The 17514-nt window shown below is 44.3% G+C and overlaps 1 protein-coding gene across 3 annotated transcripts in view; it reads right to left on the bottom strand.

Annotated features, from left to right (window-relative positions):
* Nucleotides 1-17514, bottom strand: part of BIN3 (bridging integrator 3) — a 129490-nt gene that overhangs the window by 4075 nt on the left and 107901 nt on the right. For all 3 annotated transcript variants that reach the window (XM_053367042.1, XM_053367041.1, XM_053367043.1), the window contains exons 7-8: nt 13952-14093; nt 11574-11708 (exon numbers count right to left, since the gene is read on the bottom strand). In XM_053367042.1, coding sequence (XP_053223017.1) covers nt 11574-11708; nt 13952-14093 — 277 coding nt within the window. The remainder of the gene's footprint in view (nt 1-11573; nt 11709-13951; nt 14094-17514) is intronic.

Genomic DNA, 17514 nt, shown 5'->3' with positions numbered 1-17514 from the left:
GGCTTTTTATTTTGAGGGGGAGGTGGCTGCTATTCCTCGGGAACACCTAAATCTCAGCGAATTCTCAAAGGCCCCACCCCTGTTCCTCAGCCTAATCTATTAGCAGCTGGAGTGGGGACACCATCAGGAGACAGAAGTCCTGCGCTATAGCGCTGCTCTCCCTTCTCATCACCAGGTAACAGAACTGCACTTTCTGGTGATTCAGCAGGACTGCTGGTTTACACAATGACTAATGAAGTGAAATCGGCAAGAGCAGAACAACCAAAATAGGAAGAGCCAAACCACTAGGGGCTGAGTGGGCTAATCACATGCTGTGGCATTAAACTACTTGGCTCCAGGAAACACTACTTGTACCATATTAGTCAACATCAGTGCCCCTTTCCCTCACCTCTTCAAGAGCCCAAGAGCCCCTCTGCTGAACAGGACATAAGCAGCCTGTTGTCTGAGCCATGGCCTTTGGGATAATGCACTTAATTGGGTGGCTACACACAAAGGCCCCAGCATGTAGTCTCTACATGCACAGATGCCTAGGAGCACTCCTCTCCCGACACACAGAACTTTTTGTATGACTAGTAACTATAAACCTTCGTAAACCAAAAACTGTAAGCACCATCTGTCTCCATGTAACAGGGGGAGCAGCATAAGAAATGAGAACCCCATCGCTCCCCAGTCATTTGCCGGTATATGTGTGCAAAGAAGCAACACACCACAAGATACATGAAAATCACCTCCATCCCAACCTGGCTCTCCCACTCTATGCAGCAAAGGTTACTTGACACATTGTCACTGGGCCCCAGCAAACAGCTAACAATGAGCGCAAAGGTACACAAAACCTTTCACACTCTTCGTTAGGTCTGTGAAAAGTAGATTGTCCCAACTTGTGCAAGAGTAAGTGCTTTCCACCTGTGCAAAGCCACCATTGGCTAAAATTCACAGATTGACCTGCCTATGATGCTGCAGCCATCTGCATGAACAGATCTGTAGCAGCTAGAACTTGAAGAAAAGTATTAGAGAGGTTAGAGGGGAAGTGGTTCTAATGCAACCTCATTCTCTGGTCCCCGTGGGACACCGGATGCTTTTTCAGGCCACTGAACAGCCTGTACCTCTGTCAGGCTCCACAGAGAGGTGCCCCCGCTCTGCAGAAGCATGGCTGTGGGGGCTGCGTGAAGCCACCCTTCCCTGACCAAGAATAATCACAGGAGAGCCAACAGGTGCCCCTTCTCTCTCAGAAGGGCAGACACAAAGGCCCAGGGCAGGCACTCTTAAACTTTGAGGTAAGAGTGCATTTTGGGAAGATGTGCGGTCTCAAGCCTGCCTTCAGTGGATGAGGAGCAGCTGAACTGGCAGAGGCAGAGAATGGGCCTGGGCATCCGACAGCAACAGAATACTGGCTTAAGGGAGGCCCAAACACCAACTATGCTGACTGTGAGCATGGAACCCAGGTGTAGCCGTCTCAGGATGCAACGGAAGCAGATTTTGGAGGCCATTATAAAGATGGCAAAATGAGAGGCAAGTCATTTCAATGAGGCTTGCACTGGAACATTTCCCAGTAGACCTATTAATTGAAATGAAGAGGAGGGGAGGCAGGAAGAAAATGGAGTAGGCCTTTTCTGTGGCCATGGAAACTTCCTTCCCATCCCAGGGAAGCTCAATGGATTCCTACTCTAATGCGTTTTTGGCACCAGGTGAAGAGACTCTCATCTTCCTGGACTTTTTACCATCTAAAGGACATTTTCTCCTGGGATTTTTACTACTGCTTTCACCCTGCTGCTTTGTACTTCTATTGTATTTTAACTTTTGTAGACCACCCTGTTATTTGCTGACGGCCAGTATAAAAAAATCTGATAAACAGAGCATTTAAAATAATAATTTTTGGACATTGCTTCTTCAAAAACCATAAATTCCAGGAATTACACTTCTTGTTTGGAGGTGGGTACTTGATTTTTGTTATTAAAAACTTCATAGAAATGAGCCATTGTTCTTCCTCAGAATCCTTTTTTGTGCCCATTTGCTACAGCATTCCTCTTAATGAGCACAAGGATACTATGTGCAGCAGACTCCTTTTACCACAGTGGCAGAACTCTACCAGGTTTTTACCACTAAGCAAGTAGAAAGCAAGGAAAAAGAGTAACTCCCTGTTACTTTGAGCCTCAAACCCCGGATAGTTTTGCAGCTATGAGAAAGAATTTCACAGCAGTAACTACCCCCAAAACAGTGTAGTCACTTCCTCAAGGGAGAGGGAACCGTCATGATTAGCCGCATTGAACAAGTAAATCCACTTGAGGGCACCAGACTCCATATATTATGCATTTGCTAATGACTTATGAAGGGACAGAATTACAGAAAACTTCAAACCTCCACCAAGATTTCAAAAAGAAACAAAACAGCCAAACACACCCACACTCAGCCAGTGTTCTTCAAATCCACTATGGGAATCCCATGTTCCTGGATAAGGCTCATTTGCAACTGATCTCCCACTGAAGTCCAATAGTTAAAGAGTTGCTTTTGGTCAGGCAGGTATTCTGCAACTTCGGAAAATCCTGAATTGTGTGTATGAAGTCAGCATGAATTCTGGGCCAACCCTCTCCCCGCCCCCCAAAAAACCCTTCTATGCAAATAAAACACTATATTAATAAAACCAAAGTGTGCCGATTAATACCAAATCATGCAAATGTTATGCTTCTTTCTAATTGTGTATATTTTGAACAAAATTTAAATCTTTAAAAACAGAAAATATGTAAAATTATGGGGGTCTGGATATCAAAGCAAAAGCTTGCACTTAGCAATAAAGGCCACAAATGTGCTAATTATATACACCACAGATTTTACTCAGAATAAATTATGCAAATTTGAATATTTTGTAGATCTCTTCTGAATCTGCTTGCTTCCATTCAGAACTCATTGTTTGAGCTTTTACAGATTTGGAATCTCAATTTTTTAATTTACAATGAGGAATGCCTGTGGGAAGAAAAATGGTGAAGTAAAAAATAGAAATAAACTAGAGGACAAGAGGACCGTTTTTTTTGAAGACAGATACCTATGTAAAGGTAAAGGGACCCCTGACCATTAGGTCCAGTCGCAGACGACTCTGGGGTTGCTTTGCTCATCTCGCTTTACTGGCCAAGGGAGCAGACGTACAGCTTCCGGGTCATGTGACCAGCATGACTAAACCGCTTCTAGCGAACCAGAGCAGCGCACGGAAACGCTGTTTACCCTTCCCGCCAGAAGGGTTTATCTACTTGCACTTTGACGTGCTTTTGAACTGCTAGGTTGGCAGGAGCAGGGACCCAGCAACGGGAGCTTACTCCCTCGCAGGGATTCGAACCACCAACTTTCTGATCGACAAGCCCTAGGCTCTGTGGTTTAGACCACAGTGCTACCTGCATCCCTTACTCGGCTACGAGTGATCGCCAAAGAAGAAGAAGGGTACTAGTATTCAAATAAAATGTCATACTAATTGAAACAGCTGAAACATCCCACTTTTCAAGTTACAAAGGATTATTTGGCATCTTTGTTCTTGGTGAGTTGTTCTATGTTAGTGGAAAGCTTCCTCTCGTATCCATGAGGACAAGGCAGTAGGCTAGCACTGCGTAGATAAGGAAGATGCTTCTTTTGCCCACACTAATTGTAGTCACTCACAAATGAAACTGATTCCCTAGCTAGAGCTTCTGAAAACTGACTTGATGCACCTGCTGGGTACATACATGTGTGTACATGCAACATGTGCATGTACTCACGCAACCCTTCCAGCAACAGATGTCTTAAACACTGAGAAATTATTTAAAACCAGAAACTGATAAGAACAAGAAGAGAAGGAAGTGTTCTTCGCAAGCCTTCATCAACAAGCGAGCACAAACTCTCCCCCTTTCATCTTTGTGTAGGAACTTCAAAGCCTATGACTGGGGAAAAGTTTGTGGGTGGGCAGAAGTATTTATCATTAGAACATTACCCTCAATATTCACCAGACAAGGGGGGGCGGATGGTGCATCAGCCCCTGGCATCAGGCAGGGTGGGTGACCCAAGAGCAAGTGGGTTTCCCCCAATTCTTTGCAAAGCTGTGACACATGAACTGGCATCTATTTGCTGCATTTCCCCCCTCTCTAAGAGTGAAGCAGTGTTGGGAGGGGGTGTAGGGTATTTGTTGTTTCATACTATGGCAGCCTTTTCACACAATATGTGACTAAGGTTGCTTACAAGGGAGTCAAGCCCTTCTGCTAAGCTATGTTCTAACACTGCAAGCAAGAGCCTCAGGTTCACACACCACTTTCCCCCCTCCTCCTCTGGCCTTTGTCTCTGGTCTTATCTCACTTTTGAGCCTAGACTAACTGCAGTTAAACTTAAGGATGTTTTGGAGAACAAACCATCTACAATCACGGCACACTTTCTTAAAACAGTCAATGGTTTGGAGAAAACAAGTGACTGTTGTGTGTGTGCATTTGAAAAATAATTATTAGATTTATATTGCCCTCTTAAGGAGCTCAAGGTGACAAAGATGGTTCTTCGCACCCCATTTTCTCTTCATAACAAATTTGTAAGTTAAGCTGAGAGAGTGTCTGTGGCTGAGGGAATCTGAACCTCGATCTCTCTGGTCCGAGTCTGACATTCTCATCACTAGACCACAATGGCTCCTGAAAATGGAATAAAAAATTTCTTATCTCATCTTTGTGGCTGGAGGTTCTCTCAGGCTCACTGCCATAGCGCAAAATGTTCCTTGGCATGTCAAACGCTCCATGCAGGTTTCTTTCAGGGCTCTGTTACCTCTGAGGTGGGATTTCTGCTATAAATACAATCTTCACCACAACAGGCATTTACGCAACATGAAGTGGGAAGGAATTGAGAGAAGAGTAACACAGGAAGACTCATCGCTTTGCTTACTACACAATTAAATCCATACATGTGCAACTGCAGCTGCTGTGAAAAGGGAGTTTACACTGTTTTCTCTTGCCAGCTGGGAGTGCCGCATGAAAAGGCAGTCAAATAGCACAGCCTCAAAGTCCTAAGTTACTTTCCACAATTCTTGGGACCTGGAACAATTCCTGGGAACAGATGAGCCAGTTGCGCGATAATGATAAATAATTACAAAACCATATATGGAAAACAAAATCAAGACCACACCACTGAAGAGAGGAGCCTCCGACTGCAACACTCTTGGGTTGTTGCTAACACATCTTTGTTGCTAATAACTAAAACAGAGAAATTGGGGGGTGGCATGGGAGGGACCCCCTGGGTAGGCATCCCTGGACAATAATGAGCCTGTTACTCATCAGCTCCCACTTCTGTTTGCTTGGCTGGTGTATCCAATACACAAAGGGGTTCAGATGTGCATGGGAACACAGGGAGTGGCCTTACAGCACCGGTCCATTGTCTACACGGCTTGGCAGTGGCTTTCAGAGTTCCAGGCAGGGGACAGTTCCTGCCCTACCCACCTTCTGCATAGAAAGCAGATGCTCTACCCCAGAGCTGCAGTTTCTCCCCTGATGATCCTCCTGCTGGCCATAAATTAAACTATACTTTGTCTAGTACCTCTTCTAAGTGCTCAGAATGCATTCTTATGTTATCTCAACCCCCCCTTCATCAGCTCTCTAAGGTAGGCCAGTAGAGGGAGGGGGACAGCAGGGCTCAGGCAAGAAAAGCCACACAGTAAACTGGTCCCGCTGCCATTTCTGACAGACTTCCTGTTAATGCTCTTCAATGCTACACTACACTGAACTCAGGAAAGGGCCAAGGAACCCTCTACAACTGTAGTTAAAATATTACAAAACCTTACAAAAAGAACTGCCCTTATTTATTTCCCTTTTTAAACAAGTTCTGATTCAATGTTTTTAGCAGCAAGCTATAAAAAAATTGGGGACGCAGGTGGCGCTGTGGGTAAAACCTCAGCACCTAGGACTTGCCGATCGTATGGTCGGCGGTTCGAATCCCCGCGGCGGGGTGAGCGCCCGTCGTTCGGTCCCAGCTCCTGCCCACCTAGCAGTTCAAAAGCACCCCTAAGTGCAAGTAGTTAAATAGGGACCACTTTATAGCGGGAAGGTAAACGGCGTTTCCGTGTGCTGCGCTGGTGCTGGCTCGCCAGAGCAGCTTCGTCACGCTGGCCACGTGACCCGGACGTGTCTCCGGACAGCGCTGGCCCCCGGCCTCTTAAGTGAGATGAGCGCACAACCCTAGAGTCGGACACGACTGGCCCGTATGGGCAGGGGTACCTTTACCTTTTTTATAAAAAAATTGTCCAGTAGCACCTTAGAGACCAACTAAGTTTGTTCTTGGTATAATCTTTCATGTGCATATCTGAAGAAGTGTGCGTCAGACCAACACGGCTACCTACCTGAATTCAGCAGCAAGCTGACATTCAGAAAACCGAAAGAGGTGAAGCTGTTCCTGGTATGGAGGTAAGTAGCCAGGGAAAAACCTTCACCTGTGGAATTGCTGTTTGTTAGTCTGATGGTCTAATAATGTGCTTTGAGTCTTATTATCACAACACTAGGAAGGACTCTCTTTTAAAAATCTGTACACTTGAACAGCTCCCTGAAAGAAGAGAGTCGTATTCTCAGTCTGTTCATCTTTTTCTCTCACACACATATACTTCTGCTTTTCTTCGGGGCTTTTTTTTCTAGAAGAAGAGGTGCCAGAACTTGTTGACCATATTTAAGGCGGAGCATCCACCCAAAGTTGTTGAGGCTTTCAGGGCCATTAGCCTCCAAGAGCAGAAACATTGACAAAAGCGCCAATCAAACAGGCAGGAAAACCCCCCGGCCTAAACCAGTGATAATGGATGGCATTAAAAGCATCCACCGCTTCTGGTTTCATTCAGAAAATGAAAACATCTGTCAGCCACACATAAGCCTCTTCCACAAGGGCTGCAGCACAGCAAGATATTTTGACTCTCAAAAAGGTACACGATGAGAAGAGAACAGAAATAGATATTCCACTGAGTAATACAACACCGTAGAAAATCAAATAAACTTAATGAGGCATGGGTGGAAAGGGAGAGATCCTGAAAAGAAGACCGGCTGGATGAATGAGCGGTCTGGGGGTGGCGCTCAGTCCATTTACAACTTGCATGCTTTCAGCCTGAGTTCATTCCTGCTCTGACCTTAAAGGCCGAGTTCCGGCTGCAGGCTAGGAAATAGAGGTCATGCACACAGTTCTTTATTTAAGCAGACCCCAACAAGGCAATGGGGTCTATTGATTACAGCCCCAAGTTAGGACTCCTCAGAGGTCTAAATCTAAAACCTGGCTCAGCTAACTTTCTTTAGAGAAGCTGCTTCTCCTTTCAGCTTGTGCCTTGTACACAAATGGTCCAGAAATCTGCCCAGGCACAACACACAAAATCTGGTGACAAACTCATAACCCCTTTTAGGCTGCAACCCTACATGCACTTACATGAGAGGAAGTCTCTTTGAACACAGTGGGGCTTACTTCTATGTAGACATGCATAGGATTGCACTGGCAATCAAGAGGGAAACATTAGCATTCAAATTCCCAATCATTATCAGCTGCAGTGTGTAGGTGTGTCGCATGAATGCTCCCTGCGCTCCTCCCAGGCCTGGAAAGGAGTTAGTTTAACCTTCAGTTTGCCAGTAAAACTGTGTCAGAATATGATCCATGTCTAAAACGTGTGTCACCAACATGAAAAGTTTCAAAAGCTCTGCTCTAGATATACCTTGACTATGAAGAAGTGCTTATTACCGTGTGATGCTTCTTCCTAAGTTTAGTGAAACATCCGTGTTTTTATTCTTATAGCTAGGTGGGGGTTAATTCTGTATTCTTACAACTCTGGAGTTCAATTTCAGAGAAAACTGGAAAAACACACACAGACAAAGTGCTAGGGGTCAAAGTGACCCTGTAAAAGTGCTGCTTAAATTATTTAGTTTTTCTTCATGACCACAGAGGCTTAGCTCAGAACCTGTTCTTTTCATTACTTGTGAGAAAGGAGCATAGATGGTAAAAACACAGCATATTGGATCTTCCCACAATAGACAAATGACTCGGTTTCCTTAACAGGGCTACAAACTGTAATGGGGGTCAACAGTACCTCTCAGGTTTACAAAACCCCTTGACAAGCCTGAATTTTAAAACATGCCCCTCCCCGCCCCCAGTTAAAACCTTTTTTGTAATCTGCCAAAATTGTTCCCCCACCCATCATGGCTAGCATTTCACACAATGCTTACTAATTCTGCTTTGGGGGTCATTGTGACCCCAACTGCATCTGCAAATGTTTGCAAGCTACCTGCACCCGTGCCTAAGCAGGAGGCCAGACGCAAAGACAACTCTCAAAAGCTGACCGCTTTTCTCCGTTCACAAAAGACCTCGACAATAACTGTTGTTGAGGGTTGCTCTTAGGCATCAATGTACCATTCATCATCCATTGCTCACAATGTAGGCTAGACAGTGGTTGAGAAAACAAGCACCACATCTACCGTACACATCTATCCCATTTATGACAACTAAAAACTGCCCCCCCTTGTGCTACTAACCAGGCCACTAATCTAGAAGTGCCAACAGTGCTGTTTTCGGTTTTTAAGAAGGTTTGAGACGTCTAAGCAATGTAACAAAGCAAGGAAGAAGAGAAGAAGAGGAGTTTGGATTTGATATCCCGCTTTATCCCTACCCGAAGGAGTCTCAAAGCGGCTCACATTCTCCTTTCCCTTCCTCCCCCACAACAAACACTCTGTGAGGTGAGTGGGGCTGAGAGACTTCAGAGAAGTGTGACTGGTCCAAGGTCACCCAGCAGCTGCATGTGGAGGAGCGGAGACGCGAACCCGGTTCCCCAGATTACGAGTCCACCGCTCTTAACCACTACACCACACTGGCTCCCTAGCGTGGAAGGGCAATGATTCTCCAGTGCATAATTGTGCGGCAATCTCAGGATAAAATGAAAGGTGGTTGTATTGTCTGACCCATTAAAACATTTATCTATATATATAAAAAAAATGAAAGGTGGTGTGGACACGCATCACCAGATGATCATCTCACACACACTTCAACTCTATTTGAAACCACAGTAAACAGAATGCCCCCAATATATGTCTCTTCCTAATAGACCTGTGCTTGGAGCTGATCAAATCATGGGCTGAGTCTACATTCTAGTGTGCTCTTGTAAGGTTGTCAATGGAGGTCCTTGCCTGTGGACGTCAAATGACTGGCTACCAGAGAGACAGCCAGTCCCAATGGAGTTCTGCCTGGTATCATTGCTGTTACTTTCTATTTAGCCTTTGAATGGGTTGATCTAATGTGATTTTTTTGTGTTTCACCATGTATCTTGCCGAATTGCCTTTCTTGTTGCTAAATTTAATATGCTGTTTTTAAGTTAAATTGTTTTTGAAAAATTCTGCATTCTTTTTCTCTGCCATTGCTTTGTATTCTTATTAAGTTTTGATTATTTTTATGGCATTTTGTTAAGCCACCTTGAATGCAAATTGGAAGAGAATACACAGATTTTTTAAACAAAACAAATATCAATGTCCATATGATATAAAGGATCTCCCCCTTCCTCCATGGGGTGGGAAAAACCAGAGGAAAAGGAAGGGATGCTGTAAGGGACAGGGAAGGGGACGAGAGAGGTGGTGGGGAGGATGTAGAACATTACATACCGTATATACTCGAGTATAAGCCGAGGCACCTAATTTTACCACAAAAAACAGGGAAAACTTATTGACTTGAGTATAAGCCGGTTCACCACACCACAAACCTCCTGGTGGCCGGAGTGTGTGTGTGTGGGTGTGTGGGTGCGAATGCGCCCACGCCAGAGGGGGTTTCTCTCTCCCCCCCAGCCCTCCCACCTAGGGTGCTGCCGAGAGGCAGAGGCTGGTGGCGGCAGCGGCGGAGGAAGAACAAGCAGCCCCAAAGGGCTGCTTTCAAGCTGCTCGTTCCTCCTCCACCGCTGCCGACAGGGACCCTCACTTGAGCATAAGCCGAGGGGGGCTTTTTCAGCTTAAAAAATGTGCTGAAAAAGTTGGCTTATACTCGAGTATATACAGTATGTTAGCAGTTGTTTCATTCTGGGTCTTTCCACACCAAACCACCTGATTTTAATACTTGACTATGCTCTCACGACTCAGATTTTCTTCAAATTTTTTTTTAACGTGTAGATACCTATGTAAAGGTAAAGGGACCCCTGACCATTAGGTCCAGTCGTGGCCGATTCTGTGGTTGTGGCACTCATCTCGCTTTACTGGCCGAGGGAGCTGGAGTACAGCTTCCGGTTCATGACTAAGCAGCTTCTGGGGAACCAGAAACATCCTTTACCTTCCCGCCGGAGTGGTACCTATTTATCTACTTGCACTTTGATGTGCTTTCGAACTGCTAGGTTGGCAGGAACTGGGACCGAGCAATGGGAGCTCACCCCATCGCGGGGATTCGAACCACCAACCTTCTGATCGGCAAGTCCTAGGCTCTGTGGGTCACCAACCATTCAAAGTGTCTTTTTGTCATCCCCCCACCCCCGGTAGGTTCCATAAGCCATAGTGCTTTACACAATAAAATGAACAAGGGCTCTAAGACATATTTTGTTTTTATTAAATAATCAATAAAACTTAATTTTTAAAATATATCAGATGACACTGTAACATAACAGGGAACAATTTTAACTATTCTCACAAATATGTGAGTTATGTGAGTTATTTCAGGCTCAAAGAGACCTTAAAGCCTCACTTAATTCCATATTTATACCTTATTTTTAAAGAAACCACAATTAGCTTTATTTTGATACTAAAATAAGCCCAATCGGTTGAAAAATAAGTGAAACAGGAGGTTTTTTTCTAAACTGACGCAGACATTGCATTAGCCTAAATCACATGAAAATCAGAATTTTCAAAAAATTCTCCTGCGCCCAATTTTGGACCAAAAAATCTTTTAAAATTAATTTGAGGTTATCTCATAGGTATCTAGCGATGCGGGTGACGCTCTGGGTTAAACCACAGAGCCTAGGACTTGCCGATCAGAAGGTCGGCGGTTTGCATCCCCGCGACGGGGTGAGCTCCCATTGCTCAGTCCCAGCTCCTGCCAACCTAGGAGTTTGAAAGCATGTCAAAGTGCAAGTAGATAAATAGGTACTGCTCCAGCGGGAAGGTAAAGGGCGTTTCCATGCGCTGCTCTGGTTCGCCAGAAGCGGCTTAGTCATGCTGGCCACATGACCCGGAAGCTGTACACCGGCTCCCTCAGCCAATAAAGCGAAATGAGCGCCACAACCCCAGAGTCAGCCACGACTGGACCTAATGGTCAGGGGTCCCTTTACCTTTTACATAGGTATCTACACATTAAAAAATATTGAAGAAAATCTGAGTCTTGAGAGCACATGGCACCAGGTGATTTGGTATGGAATGACCCTTCTTCTTTTGTCAAACTAGCCAAACTTAAAGCCCCCTTGCATGTTGATGCTGCAGTCTTCCTACTCTTCTCATCCCTTCTATCCCCACAGGGCTTTGGTCTGTGTCTATTGGATATTCCAACACAGATTGATGGCATCTATATATGGCATTCACCTCTTTCTTACTGAAGTATTACTAAACAGCCTTGTTTAGTTGCATTAAGGAAAATAAAGCAGATACTTATGCAACAGACTGCCTGAGTCATACCTGAGCTCGGATCAGAGATTCAAAACTTGGCTTGAAGTAATTGATGCGGCTGCTGTAGAATTTCGGCATCTCTTCCAGAAGCTGCTTGTTTTTAGCCTCAAATTCGTCTTTCACTGGCCTCAGTTCTTCCCGTGCCTGGGGGAACAGAAAAGGTAGTGGAAGAAGAGGACCACAAAGTGTTATGCTTCACCTCCTCCTCAACAGACGGTGAGAATATCCTCCCATGTTCAGTACCAAATGTAGTTTAGCCAAGCAAGGTCCTTTTAATCCTTAGCATATGAAATGGCCCTCAGCCCTTAGAGAGGGAAGATGCATAGGAGCAAACATGGTTGGACCAAATATTTGCTTCTTTCCATTTTAGGATGAAGGTAGTGCTTTAAGGTCTTCCAAAATATTTTCCAAAAAAATCACTCACTGTTGAGAATGGTTTGCCTTCTTCTTAATGTTCACCTGACTTAATCCTCATATCCTTTGTTGACTAGGGCTTCTTTGTCTTAGCCAGTCAGGGATCACATATTGAACATAACCACATTACAATGTTACATAGCCAATCAGATCTGTTTATATGCTGACATCAATAGGACAAAGTTAAGTTAGAATGGCCATGCTTCCTAAACTGGGCTCAAGGGTGATCCCAAGCCAATCAGGACTATGATGGCAAAATAACTCATTGTACTGCCTATTGCCAAAAGACACCGGGGGGGGGGGGAGTGGGGAGTGTATGTGTGCTCACACATGTGCCTTCTGATACAGATGAAAATGTTTGTGAAAAGGGTGCCCCCCCCCCCGGCACAGCCCTACTTGAAATTCCGGGGGGGGGGGGAGGGGGAAAACCCTCCCTGCTTAGTCATCAAGACAAAGGATCTCACTTTCGCACATCCTTAGTTTTATGCATGCATACACAGCATTCTAAGCTTCTTTACTATAAAGCTTGAATTCTCCTTTCTTAATGTTGATATGGTAATTCTTTAACACAATGCCCAATTTATAGAGTTATTAAGAATTTGCATTCTTCAATGAAAGCCAATCTCTTAAGAGGCTCCAGCAGACATAGGAAAGTGGGTTAGCAACATTAGATTCAGAGCTGCTTCATCATTTCTATGGCAATCCATTCACCCCTGATGCCCCACCAGTTTACTGCAAGAAACTTCAAAGTGTGAAATGTGAGGACTTCCATTTAAGCGCCTAGGGACTGGCTGCAGCTCCCTAGGGAGAGTTTAGGGGTGTACATCCTATCTTCTCCAGGATGCCAATACACCGCAGCAAACGCAACTGCCACACCAAATGCAAAGTAGCGCTTAGTGAGTTAGGAAACTAAAACTGCCATCCTAAATACAATTCTCTTAACACCAGCTTAAGACCAGCTTAACCAGAAGACCTTTTTACTTTAGTCTTAGCCCCACTTTCAAAACAGATTAATGGCCCTTTTCAATACTCCTGTTTGACACAGGAGTCATCTCATAAGACATCTCAAAATCTCAACAAATCTTGCTGGATTATTTCATTAAAAAAGTACTGAGGGGAATTTGGAAGCCATTCTGTGATGTGTGCCTACAACTCTGAACTGTGTACATATACTTGCAGGATATTTGGAGGCAAAGGAGTCACTCCTGCAGGAAGGGCGGCAGAAATGTGAAATGGAAAAGTCACTTGCGGTTGCAACAACAGCAACTAAGATACAAATGGGAGCTGAGCACCTAATGGACATATGCAGTTCTAAAGATCATCCTACAAATGATTGATTTTCTTTTAAATGAAGATATTGGCCTAATTCGTATACAACACTGGCCATGAACCATGGTTAGAGAAATTAGCCTCTGCACAAGCTGTGTGCAGGTAGGTGCCTGTAACTCAAGCACTCCTTGTTTTGCTCATCGCTTTCCAGAGCAGGGAAACAAACCACGGAGAAGCTGGGTTAGGGTTACATGTGAACCTGTTTGTGTGGCTTGCTTCTCTCCAAATAAAGCACAAGTGGAAACCAAAGTTTGTTACTGGATTCTCAAACCACGAGTGCTGGGTTGCATGCTAGTGCTCAGTCAGCTGCTCTGTGATAGCTCAGGAAAAGGCTAGTTGCCTGATGATGGTTTGTGGCCGGTATTGCATCCAAATGCATCTTCTGTGTGAAAACTAGATTTCTCTGTAGGTAAGCTATTCACACTAAAACACACCAGAACGCTCTAGATTGTTGGTTGAATCCATCCAAATTCCAGCTCAAAACTAAATATTAAAGAACAAGCACCTCAGAGATATGGATAAGCACATGCAACTTTGTGAAAAGAGTCCCAGGACAACCAGTAAAATGTTACCCTGCACCTGCAAAACCTCCAAATCCTCTCTGACCATGAGCCTATGAGCCCCCTTCCCTCTTGGCTCAGTACCTGGTGCAACTTGGTCAGGATGGGTCCCGTCTTCTCCTTCTCTTCATACTTCTCCACCTTAGATTGCAGCCTCTTGTAATCTTGCAGAGTTTGTTCCCGCCGCTTTACTGCCATATTCAGGCTGGGGAAAACACCGCTGAATCTGTAACAAATGAAGTGGGGTAAAATTATGATTACTGTGTCCTCATGACACTTATCCTGATTGTCCATTGAGAGCTTAGCTTAGTGACTTGCTTCCATTTTCTTTTTGGCCTTTTTCAGAAACTGCTCAAGGCAAGGAATATTGCCACTGCCCCCCTCCCATGCATTTTATCCACACGACAACCTTAGACTCAGAGAGTGAAAAAGGGACCTTGAAGGTCATCTTTTCAAATCGCTGTTCAAAGCAGAATTCACCTCCAGCTCCAGCAGAGGAGAGCCCACCCCGCTCCCAGGGCCGCCCCCTCCCACACACCTGCCCCACCCACACTTCCATTGGTCCCTCACTTTCTTAGAACCTCCATCGGATCTGTAGCACTGGGCTGAAAGCTTTTCATTTATATCCCGACGCAGAAATGTGAAATGCTTTTTACCGCTGAATAGAAATATAGAAATTTGTTCCCCTTCCGACCAGATCAGATCCCTTTTTGGACTCCTGAACAACAACAACAAAAAAACACATTTTCCCTTGTGGCGCATTGTGTGGCCATTCCTCTTTCACTTCTGTCACCTCCACCCCTTCTGTCTCCACCCACACCTTCAGTCAGCTTGCCAGTCCATTGCTGTCCATTTTCGGTTCTCTGCCCCACAATTTTTTTAATTGTGCCCCACTTTAGCACTCATACAGGCATTGCAATCAACTACATATATGTGAGTGAAAGCAGTTTCCCTTTCCTGTGCCAATGCGTGCAAGCACAATGTAAAAGTTGGAAATGACTGGGGAACACACACTGTCCAAATTTTCTCCTTCCTTCCCTGCCACCGCCACCTCAAATATTCTACATTAAGGGCTGTGTAGGTGGTCTTCTTTTAATGGCAATTAAATTATGGTCTATTTTACCTTGTGCTTGTTGGATTCCCCCTTGGAGGTTCCAGAGAAGTGACAACATGATATTGTGTGCATGTGTGCAGGAACACAATGGACCGCAAGAAGCCCTGACAAAGAGCAACAGAAAAGAAGAGCAGCTATGCTGAAGCGCAAGTGGAAGAAGTATGGAAAGGCCCTAACAGCTCCTACTATGAGAGTGTTGAACTCTGTTTCACTGCAATTTCTACCCACTACTCCTATTGCTGTCCTCTAGAGCTACAGAGATGTAGGTTAGGTTAAAAGATGGTGACTGGCCCAAGGTCACTTAAAAGCCTTTGAGGACTAGCAGGGATTTTCATTGGGCCTCCTCAATCTGAGTCCAAGAAAAATTGGGTGAAACCCATGGTAAGCACGAAGCATGAACTGTATTACAACATCCCATGCAGCTGGATGCCGTGTGGGAGGACATTTAAGTATTCCACCATCACTGCCAAGGAACAGACTCTAAGGCAGCAAGCCACATTTGAGAAGAGTCATCAGGAGTTTCCTTCTACCTGGGCTTGAATTGCCAGCCCACCTGCCTCATTGCCATTAAATCAGGGGCAGCAAACACAGAGCCATCCAGATGTTGGCCAGGGCCCATGGCAGTTCAAGAGCATCTGGGGGGCACCATGTTGGCCTTAGGCACACATCCTTCCAACTAGCAAGAAAGAATACCAAGAAACTACTGTGTCAACTACCCATGCTAATTTCTTGTTTTAGGTGTTCACTAGGAGTTTTGATAGAAAAGAGGCAGTATCAGAATAAATATCCCCTAACATGAGTTGGAGCCATTAGCTATCTGAACTGGCTCCAATTAACCAGCCTACTAGCATGTGGAGATAGAACCACACCTGTTTGAAAGGACAAGGAAACTGAAGTCACCTAACCGAGGGGCCTTCAACAGCACTTCCAAGACCACCTGTCTGTCCCAAGGTATATTCAGTTAACAGGAACTGTATTTGAGACAGGAAGCTTGGTGAGAGAGATAAACAACCTGAGCCCTCTTCCATAAATTTGATCTTTCTTCTTCCCAATATTATTTTGGCAACCTCTCCTTGCCATTTTTAGCTTCTTTGTAAGTTTTTCATTTAAAGTAATCTACCACACATTATGGTACCATGTCTAAGAGTTGTCCTTTCCAATCCCTTCCAAAATCTGGCTATTGCTAGCCTGGCCACTGCCAGTAAATATCCAATTAATCATTTAAAGTGAGCATTCAAGTTTTCACCTTGAATTAAATTCAACAGGGCTACCTCACTTGTCTTTTGTCTTTTTCTCCTCCCAACATTATATCCTCACCATTATACTATCATTATTATGAGTATGTTCTGAACACCTTACACGAGAAAAGTGACTAATATTATTACTTTTACAGTCCTTTCCCACACACAACAGACATTTAAAAGTCTTATTAACTTCGTTTGCATCTACCTTATGAGATAGAGAGATCCAACTTGCACAAAGGCAAACCTGAGCTAGTTTACGCATTCTATAATTATATAAACATAACTTTATACATTATATGGAGCTGTCTGATCTATGTCCCCATAGAGAATGCCTGTTCCATAGATTACTTAGCCTGAGGTTTCTTACAGCCATGGGAGTAATGTGAGAACTAATCCTACATCTAAATTAATTTTTAGCTCTCCCCATCCTGAAGGCTCAGAAAAGATAATGACAGATACACTCACACATACACAATATCCAGTTTAAATTCAAGTTTTGCAAGGTGCATCAATTGCTTGTTAAGGGAAAGATGCTGGCAAAGAACACAATTACATTCCTTCGTTAACTTCAGCAGTGTCTTTTTAGAGGTGTCCAATAACTTTAAAATTGCTAGTTTCACACAAAACTAGTTAAAAATAGTTGAAAGTCTTCCAGCTGCCCCCGAGGGCCCCAACATTTATTTCAATTATACAGTCAAATCTCTCATGTCTTCAAACAAAATTTTTACTTCATGGTATGACTTAATTCAAGTATCTTACCAACAATGGTTTGCAATAATCATATGGTTCGTTCAGACATAATATTCCCAATCCTGATTGGCAAAAGAGCCACAATGTGTAGAATGTGTTCTTAATGTTTGACAAAGGGTGGTATAATTTGAAACATCATCTATCTCCTGTCTCATCCAGAAACACCTGAATGGTTCAGAAGTGCTTAGGTGATTTCATTTTCAAGTTTAGCTAACAATGATTTAGAGTTGCTTGAATGCTTTCATTTCCATCTTCAATACTACGGCACAGGGGCCTTCTGGAAAAAGAGGAATGACAGCAACTACAGTGGTACCTTGGGTTACAGACGCTTCAGGTTACAGACGCTTCAGGTTACAGACTCCGCTAACCCAGAAATAGTACCTTGGGTTAAGAACTTTGCTTCAGGATGAGAACAGAAATCGCACGGCGGCAGCAGGAGGCCCCATTAGCTAAAGTGGTGCTTCAGGCTAAGAACAGTTTCAGGTTCAGAACGTACCTCTAGAACGAATTAAGTTCTTAACCCGAGATACCACTGTATA

Source organism: Podarcis raffonei, chromosome 15, assembly GCF_027172205.1.
Source record: "Podarcis raffonei isolate rPodRaf1 chromosome 15, rPodRaf1.pri, whole genome shotgun sequence".
NCBI classification, from domain to species: domain Eukaryota; kingdom Metazoa; phylum Chordata; class Lepidosauria; order Squamata; family Lacertidae; genus Podarcis; species Podarcis raffonei.
The sequence above is the reverse complement of the archived record's forward strand: the minus strand, read 5'-3'. Positions and strand labels throughout refer to the sequence as shown.